At 39.6% G+C, this 8,896-nt stretch overlaps 2 protein-coding genes across 2 annotated transcripts; both read right to left on the bottom strand.

Moving 5' to 3' along the window:
• Positions 1-1,111: 1,111 nt before the first annotated feature.
• On the bottom strand, positions 1,112-3,457 carry LOC108235685 (40S ribosomal protein S26). Its single transcript, XM_017415832.2, has 5 exons — positions 3,417-3,457; positions 2,764-2,842; positions 1,740-1,917; positions 1,401-1,531; positions 1,112-1,206 (listed from the first exon to the last, which is right to left on the bottom strand). The coding sequence occupies exons 1-5, from the start codon at positions 3,455-3,457 to the stop codon at positions 1,171-1,173; spliced, it is 465 nt and encodes a 154-aa protein (XP_017271321.2). The 3' UTR covers positions 1,112-1,170.
• Positions 3,458-4,043: 586 nt separating this feature from the next.
• On the bottom strand, positions 4,044-7,183 carry fkbp11 (FKBP prolyl isomerase 11). The gene is made up of 6 exons (XM_017415747.3): positions 6,805-7,183; positions 6,652-6,714; positions 5,001-5,088; positions 4,825-4,858; positions 4,644-4,714; positions 4,044-4,301 (listed from the first exon to the last, which is right to left on the bottom strand). The coding sequence occupies exons 1-6, from the start codon at positions 6,931-6,933 to the stop codon at positions 4,093-4,095; spliced, it is 594 nt and encodes a 197-aa protein (XP_017271236.1). The 5' UTR covers positions 6,934-7,183; the 3' UTR covers positions 4,044-4,092.
• Positions 7,184-8,896: the final 1,713 nt, after the last annotated feature.

Below are 8,896 nucleotides of genomic sequence, written 5' to 3'. Positions count from 1 at the left end.
AGCCATTAATCACTTTCCCCAGTAGATTGGCAGAAAGAGAACTTAAAATATATCTGTTATGTACATGGAGGTTAAATTGGGAAAAAGCTGAAGCTTAAAGCAATTTTTAGTTCATCATTTTTGATACTTTTTTTTCCTTCCCTTAAGATTCTTTAAAATGTGACACATCTATCTAATTTCAAGGATAATGTTCCTGTTCCAGAAAGGTGATTTGTGCTCTCGATTTTAAACTATGATCACAAGTTTTCTAGTGAAAATTTCACTTTGAGAACAAAAATTATTTTCTCACAAGAAATCAGATTTAGGTTTGTGAATCATCAAGCTAAAAGGACAGCATTCTGCAAACATTAAAAACATCTGCTGACTTCAACTATTAGGAAGACAACATTTAAAATCCACTCCTTTCCACAGAAAAATGCTTCATTCACTGTGTTCCTGTTTAAAGCCAGAATCCTTTCTGCTTGATTTGTGTAATTATAGTTCTGTGCCTTTAGTTGGTATTTCTGATCAGCTGCAGTTCTTTATAAAAACCTGGATGGTGTTGAAGCAGATTGGGCTGAAATTCTGCTTTAACACAACCAGTGATACTTTTCCTAAACTGAAGTCTTGTTAACCAACAGGACTTTTAGTTTACCTTTTAGGAAACGTACAAAAAAACTTGCATCCCAGTTTTTCCTCTTGGGGAACTTGTCCACAGGTTAAAAGTTCTGCATTGTTGGGAAGGTTTAATATTTATATGCTTACCGTGATAAATGTACCAAAGCCATTTCTCCCTGAGCCGACATCTGATTATCTCTGTGCTGATCTCGAGGGAAACGAAATGGAAACTCCAGTTCGAGATTATACTTCCAAAAAAAAAGAATCCAAGCTTTGTGTTTTCCTTCGGTGCATCATTTGTCTCCTACTGTTTTGGTAGCTTTAAAAGCCTCACTTTTGTCTAATAGTGCTTTAAATAACAGCAAAGCTTTTTTAAATATATGTAATTATGCATCTGCGTAATTTGACCCTTAACTACTGTAAGTTTTGTACTGTAAAAGTCTACTTCAAATAAAAAATAAATAAAAATGAGTAACCGTTCTTTCCTACAACCACAAATTCAAGACAAACCATACAAGCTGTAAAGACTTTTTATTTTCTTTTATTAGGTGTACAGCATCTTCAGATTCTGCTTCACATGGGTTTTGGGGGAGCTCTTGGTGCACCAGCCTGTAAAAAAATAAATTAATTTTAGATTACATGGCTCACACTGCAGACATATGGACTTATGTAATAAATGGTCATCTCAAATAAGCTACATGTAGTTTGGCCTGTGAGCCATTTTGATTAACCCTTCAAATATTGATTGGACTTTATTGTTGATCTGAAAGGATCTGACAGCTAACAGGATAAATTTTACTCACAGTGGGCCTGAATCTTGGTGGTGGGGTGCGGTCTTTCCTGGCCTCACAGGAGCGGTTCCTCACTACCTTGCTGTGGATGGCACAGCTGACACAGTAGTGCAGCTTCACATAGAGCTTGGGCAGAACGTATGCTGCGGAGTGGAGAACATTAGACATCAGGATCAGATACCAGAATACGAAGACGGCACAACAAATACAAATACAATTAAACATTTGTAGCTTCTACCTGCACAATCTTCACTGCAAGCAAAGATAGCCTTCAATCTAATTCATCAGGTTGATGTTGGATATCATTATACAAAGGTTTAAAAGCACACAGGTCCATAAGAACACACTTACAGTCAAAAACGCTGGCCTCTGAGATGTCTCTCACGGCCGCCGCCTCCACGATGTTCCTGATGACGAACTTTTTAATGGCCTTGTCCTTAGGGACGCAGCGGGCGCAGTTGGTGCAGCGGATGGGCTGCACGTGCCCACGGCCCTTCTTGGCACGACCGTTATTTCTCCTCTTCTTGGTCTGTAAAACAGCAGAGAAATGTATTGTTTTTACAAATGCTGTACTCAAACCCACACAAGCAAGAGTTGCCATTTGGCTTTATAACTTTAAAGTACAGGACCCAGATTTGACGATTTATTATTGACAGTAAAATGTAAACCTCAACATTTCAGGGAAGCACCAACACAAAGGTCTTCAACACCAACTTTCCTACAGTGTGATATTAATGCTTGTCACTAAGCAATAAACTCAATATTGTGATGGCAAACTAGAAAATTATACTTCACTTTTACTGAGGAATGTTACATTTACTGACTGCCAGAGTTTTAAAACCGCCTTTAAACCTCACAAAATGAGCCATAGACAGATCACCATTATACAACACTATTAATTAATTCACTATAGTATAAAACAGTATACTTTGTTGAACTATTGTCTTGTTCAACAAATTTATTGACCGATAATACTGATCTGTATGCTATGGTTGCGGTCTCCTGGACCTAGCGCCATTACTAAACCCACGATAAAACTATGCATCTCCACATTACTAAACTAACCTCCCTGAAAGTACTACAACATACACATTTGTATTTATATCGGTTTACTTGGTCTTAGCTCACGTTAGTTGCGACAGTATCTTCGGCTACATCAGACGGAACACATGCACAAAACGGCTAGCATGCTAGCTGTTAGCATTAGGCCCAAACTCATTTTTCATCCGCCTCAAGTGATTTTATACGTCTGTTCTTTGCGTTATGTGTGCGCTATGTCTTCATAACGTCCAAAATACGCTACCGGGGTCTGACTATTCAAGTAAAATACATATTTATTGTTTTTTCCCTGCCGCCGTCAGTGAAACACACTCACCATGTTGCACGGGAAGCTGGAAAGAGGACCGGAAGAGGTTGCACCGCGACAAATGAAAAAAAAAAAAGTCCGCCCCGCCCTATATTTTTAAATACATATATATACAAGGTTTCGTTTGTTTTATTTTGATCACTATCAAAAAGATTTCAGAAAATAGGATGACATGAGTGAATAGGAGGATTCATGCAATTATTCTTTTCAAGCAAGATTAAATGATTTTATTTCTTAACTCGCGGAAGGATACAGCACAGAGACTAAAATAAATGCACTTCCGGTTTTTCTCTTCTCATTAAAGAACTGGCAACTTAAAAATACTTAAATTTTATGACTGAAACGTAGAGATATAACATGATAGCATATCCAAAATTAAATGATTGAAATTAATAAAATTAATTGTTTTATCTTTTTTTACCTATTTATCCTTGTGATAAATCTTGTCAATCTGATTAGGGATGTTTCTCATATAAAACAGCCATCATGGAGGAATTATTCTGTTTTATGTCAGTGAGGCGTTCAACAGTCCTTCATTTGACTGAACTAAAGCATTTCTTCTGTGCTTATATGCAAACTAGCTGTTGCCTGAATTATACTTGATACACGTGAGAGACGTACAAATTTATTGTAATAACAGAATCTCTATGTTCATTACTTACATGCCCACCTGATACAGATACTGATGTGTGCTGATCCACATTTCTTTACATTTATGTATAAAACTGATTATAAAATCTCATTCTCTTCATTTTGACTGCATCCAGTTGATATAAAGAATAAATGGCCTCTTTGCAAACCCGGTTTACAATAATCTGCTCATTGCTAACGTTAATGCCACCTGCAGCTCAAACATTGCATTAATGCGTCTCACATTGTACTGCTATCCTATTTAATTCTGATCCTTGATGTTTGTTAACAGCTCGCATCAACAAGTTTTGCTTATCGGCTGGCTACACAAGAGTAGAACAGAGATGTAAATGGTTTAATATTATTCTGGCACAGCTGTTTCATCTGAAATCTGCCACTCAAAACAAAAAAAAAAAAAATCAACTAGAAGTTTGTCATGTTCACAAAATGACAATGTGTCTGTCAGTGGTATAAATTCTTACACTATAACAGGCTTTGGACCAACACAGAGTGCAAAATAAATGTTAACAAGGCTGGTAAATTACAGCAAATACTTTTAAAGTACTTCACCAAAATTTAAATAAAACAGACATATCCTTGTCACAAAACACTTATTAAAAAAAAACATGTTCTGCGACTGAAACGACACGACGAACACGATCATTTAAAAAGTTTATTGAGAGAGTTCCGTGCCTTGTGCCTTGTTCCTTATTTCTTCTTGATCTTCTTATCTTTGGCCTTCTTTTTGCTCGGCTTCTGGGCGCTGGCCTTTTTGTAGAGGTAAAGTCCCACCAAGCCGAGCAGCGTGGGCACCAGAGCCAAACACACGAGGGGGAACACGTCGTTGGTCATCTTCTGCCATGGCGTCTGTTGTGACAGAGAGATCACCTCCACCTCGAACTGCAGGACAGCATCACCTGACGCAGACACAGCACGGTTATCTCTGCACATGAAATGTTTGTGTCTGACAGCAAATAATAAACATAAAAATGCAAAAAGGGAAGAATCGGCATTTTGCCCAATCTTGTTTTTCCTTAAAACTCCCACTCATGTCTATATAAAAATATATGTGTGTAAGTAAATCTGTGTATGTAACAAAATATAGACTAAAACTGATTGATTATAAACTATTTTTGTTGCAAACGATCCACACACAAAAAAAAACTGATTTTTTTATTATAAAAATAGATGCTGGTATCATATTGATCAAACACCTAACCCATTCTTTATGGGGGTTTTTGAGGGCATGGGTCGAGTACCTGGAATCGTAGGAGGGTAACCTTTTTTTCCGTAAGCAAGATGAGAAGGAATAGTGGCTTTGATTTTTTGCCTGAATGAGAAAACGAGAAGGATGTTCTCTTCTGAAAAAAGCAACGTTCCCTATTATGTTGAATAAATGTGAAGTCTTTCTTCACTTCTTCGCTGCCTTTTCCCACTCACCCTTCACACACGCCAATCAAGCTTTGTTCCAGACCTGGGAAGAGAATCACAGTCAGCGAAAGCAGCACGTTCTCTGACAAAAAACCACCAGCCCTGATTTCAAATGTGAGCAAGTTTTAAGTGTTACGGCCCGGGCACCGCAGCCTGCAGAGACGTGTGATTACTTGTTAGCTTACCGGCAATAACCGCCCTCTTCCCCAGCTCCACAACGAGAGGATCCCTGGACAGAGACGAGTCAATCACCTTCCCGTCCACCAGTTTCCCCTGATCGGCAAAGAATTCAACAAGTGAGGATGAGAAACTCTGAAACCTCAGAGGCAGTTTAAAAAATATATATATATATATATACTAGAGTAATCATGCAAATTGTAGCCATTTTATTTTTCATTGTGCTTATAAAGAAATAGTCTGACACTTTATTCAGTTTGTTTGCAGGGAAAAATTCACCCTCAAGTCTGTGATTAATGATGGTAAAATACAACGTAATTACCAGCTCATTACTCTTTTTGTGAATTAAAAACACAGAAGAGAGCTTTACAGCTGTTGTTAAGCTATTTTGTTCTTTTGGAGAAAACTAAGATGTGCTGGTAACTCTCTTTTTATAACTCTAATATAATAAGTTTACACATTCAAATTCATGAAGTCATAAATGTATTTTAAAAACTTTAAATCTTTTAGAGTCAATAAGGAAAACTAAAGATAAAGCTTGAGTAATACGCTTGAATACTAATTGATACAACAATAGACTACTATTCTACAAAGAAAATGTATTAATATTGTACCAACAAGCTGGTATCCAAACACCTAGAGAGCAAATATGATCTATCTATAAATATAAATATCTGATGAATTTTGACGAAATTTTCAGCAATGATCACTGGACGTTAATTAACCTCATTACATGCTGGAGCAAACCCACAGAAAGATGGCCACCACAGATAAGTCACTTCAGTTTTGCAGTTATCGAGCTAAAGTTTGATGTGGTGGTAGGTGAGAGTCATTCAAAACACACGCTGTGAGCGCGACCTCTCACAGCACTGGAGGGTTTGACCAAAACGGCTGCAACTTTAACACAGGACGATCTAAGGTTAACGAAAGGCGGCGGGGGATATGCATTCATCCAAGGAGTCCTGATTGGTTTAAGAAATTTGTTCTTTTTATTTGAGATAATTCACCTCTCAGTTGATACTCAGTGGTGTATTTATATGTATTTGAGCATGTATAGTTGATACTGGGGTACTGTATTTACATTTAAAAAACTGAAAGTCTTTGTTGTTGTTGGTGAAATATCTGTCTGAAATATGGACACAGGAGAAGCAGTGGTGGGTGTCAAATCTGACCCACTTTGCTGCTTTTACAGAAAAAAAAAAAAGGATTACTAGAAGTGACTGAAAGCCATGATCTCCCCTCCATAAAACGTGCAAAGACACGAGCTGTTCCTGCTGACGTGTTTCACTGTCCCATCTGTCCCACGGGTCGGTGGGGGACACCAGAGTGGACACATGAACCACACAGACACATTGAACTACAATATGTCCAGCCTGTCCATCAGAAACCCTCTGAATCAGCGCCCGAGGCTTATTTTTTACTGTTCCGCCTCAGAGGAGCAGCGCGCGGAGCTCCACATGCTGCTTGCAGACGGTGCCACATCTACAACTCGTCACCGACTGGGCTGGTCCGGACCTGTCCCTTTTTTCTATGTGAGGGGAAAAGAAAAATCCTCCTCAGACAGATGGGTTTGGGGTGTGTTTGTGTGTGTGGTGAGGGGGGGGGNGGGGGTTATATTTCGTGGAGATGAACGCGCGCCGGGTGCGTGTTGGGACTTACCGTGTAGTGGATCCGCAGCGTGTCTCCCATTTTGGAGAGTACGGAGCAAGTTTCGGGCTTCACCTAAAGAGTTCAGAGGGAGATTGCATGCGGTGTTACGGATGTCTCGTCCCCGCAGCCCTGCCGACGGTGTCCCAGAGTGCCACCACTCACCAGCGTCTCCACCTGCAGCTCCTCCGACGCGTCGTCTTCAACCTGAGCGGCTCCACGGGAGGAGAGGGCGGCGAGCAGGAGCAGAAACGCGCCCGCTTTCATTGTGAACTTCACGGGAGAAGCTGCCATCTGGTTAACTTCCGAGTAGCTTCTTCTTCTTCTTCTTCTTTTTCCCCCCTTCTTCTTCTAGCAGCAGCAGAGTGGCTCCGTGCGTCGCAGAAAATGGCTCAGCAGCAGGTAGCACTGATGTGTTGCAACGCCGCGGAGATAAGGACTAGCAGCCCGTCGTCCCAGCACCTGGGTCCCCCCGAAGAGCCCGCCTCAAACATTCCTCCGGCAGCATCCCGTCAGGCTGCCGCGGCTGGGAGGCTGTGCTCCGCCGAGGCGCCAGGGGGCGCTGCCGTGCGGCTCCGGCCCACAGACCGGCCTTACACCCGGTCACACATCATTACACTGTAATATTCAAACCACCACTCTGGGAAGATGCTCTGTCAGTTTAAAGCTATAATTTTTCAAAACTCTAATCTTCTGGGGCTAAGAAACAATAAAAAATAAAGAGATATAAGTGTTGCAGACAGTCACAACTGCTTTTTTTAACATCAAACAGAGGAGAAAAGTATGGAATCACTCAAATTTGAGGGGAAAGAAATGATGAAATCATAAGGAAAAGCGCTGAGCCATTAGTACTTTGTTGCCCCATTTCTGATTTTTCTAACAGCTTGAATTCTCTGAGGCGTGGACCCACAGTGATGACAAACAGTACTCTTCATCAGTCTGGCTCCAGCTGTCTCCCACTGCTGTTGGGTCTTGTCATTAAACACTTTATACAATTTGCACCAGAGATTATCAGCCAGGTTGAGATCCGGCCTATTTGCAGGCCACACCTTTGTTGAAGGAAAGTTTTCACGTCCTTTGCTCTGTGACAAGATGCATTCTCGTTCTGAAAACATGAAGCCATTGTCACCGAACACCCTGGAATAAGAAAAGTGTCCAAGATATTTAATGTGAACTTTGGCATTTGTTGAAGATGGAATGACTGACCTGAAATGCAGGCCCAGATCTACATGTTTTACAGATTTACCTTCTTGAGGACGTTTCACAGTCCTCTCCTTTGTTTCAGCTGACATCTCTGGTGTCAGAGCCATGATTCATATCAGCCCACTTTGTGCAGCAGCTCTCTGAGGTGTGAGACTCTTTAACTGAGGACTAATTAGCAGATTTAATCTGATGCAGGTGTTTGTTTTAGAGCTGCAAAGTACAGAGGGAGTCCATCTTTTTTTCCCTCTACTCCATCTAAAAAAAAGCAACTGTGACTGACTACAACATGTATATTTCCTTTTTTAAAATTTAGTGTTTAAAGCCAGAAGATTGGGATTTTGAAAACATGGTAGCTGTATGGTGTGTCTGTGGTTTATATTTTTATACAAAATTAAACAAAGAGCATCCTCCAAAAGTGGTGATTCCATAATTATTACCAGGGATTGTTTTATAAGAAAGGTACATTAAATGTTTTTATTTATGGTGTCTTACTACTGTAACCTTATTTTCTAGTTTGGTATCATTTGTGCTGCTGGGACAGGAAAGCTCCAGTTTATTTAATTAAATGCTTTATTTAACGGTGGGACTGTGACTTTTTTTTGTTTGTTTGTTTTTTTCACATTAACTTCTGCTCCCCTAAACACAGACAGATTGGAACTTAAAATTATTAAAGTTCTGCAACTAATAATATAGATAATTACTCAAGGCATTACCTAATTAAAATGCCAAAATAATATTGCACAACAAAATACTTGTGACAAAAAAATTAAATTAACATAAACATGCCATGTGGAAAAAAACTGAAGCTACAGCTGTTCCTCTTTTGCAAAAAAAAAAAAAAGTCCACATTCCTGTTATTAATAGAAAAATAACAGTAGTAGGAGGATTCAGTGCAGAACACTGGTACAAAAATAAGGTCTAAAACACAAAATTAACATAGAAGCAGCACCTCCAGCATCACATATCACAATAACACACACTATAGATTCTCCTGACTTAACTTCAATTCACTATGTGTCTCTGAAGTTAATCATCAGTTAAGAGAATCGTCTAA

Source organism: Kryptolebias marmoratus, linkage group LG4 (assembly GCF_001649575.2).
Source record: "Kryptolebias marmoratus isolate JLee-2015 linkage group LG4, ASM164957v2, whole genome shotgun sequence".
Classification (NCBI taxonomy): domain Eukaryota; kingdom Metazoa; phylum Chordata; class Actinopteri; order Cyprinodontiformes; family Rivulidae; genus Kryptolebias; species Kryptolebias marmoratus.
The sequence above is the reverse complement of the archived record's forward strand: the minus strand, read 5'-3'. Positions and strand labels throughout refer to the sequence as shown.

Coding starts and splice junctions, on each gene's coding strand:
- fkbp11 (XM_017415747.3), bottom strand. CDS start 6,933: ATGGCAGCTTCTCCCGTGAAGTTCACAATGAAAGCGGGCGCGTTTCTG. Junction 5,089..6,651: donor CGCTGCGGATCCACTACACG/GTAAGTCCCAAC, acceptor TTTGCCGATCAG/GGGAAACTGGTGGACGGGAA. Junction 4,302..4,643: donor TTACCCTCCTACGATTCCAG/GTACTCGACCCA, acceptor TGTCTGCGTCAG/GTGATGCTGTCCTGCAGTTC.
- LOC108235685 (XM_017415832.2), bottom strand. CDS start 3,457: ATGTGGATCAGCACACATCAGTATCTGTATCAGGTGGGCAT. Junction 1,918..2,763: donor CCAGCTTCCCGTGCAACATG/GTGAGTGTGTTT, acceptor GCTGTTTTACAG/ACCAAGAAGAGGAGAAATAA. Junction 1,207..1,400: donor CACCAAGATTCAGGCCCACT/GTGAGTAAAATT, acceptor ATTTTTTTACAG/GCTGGTGCACCAAGAGCTCC.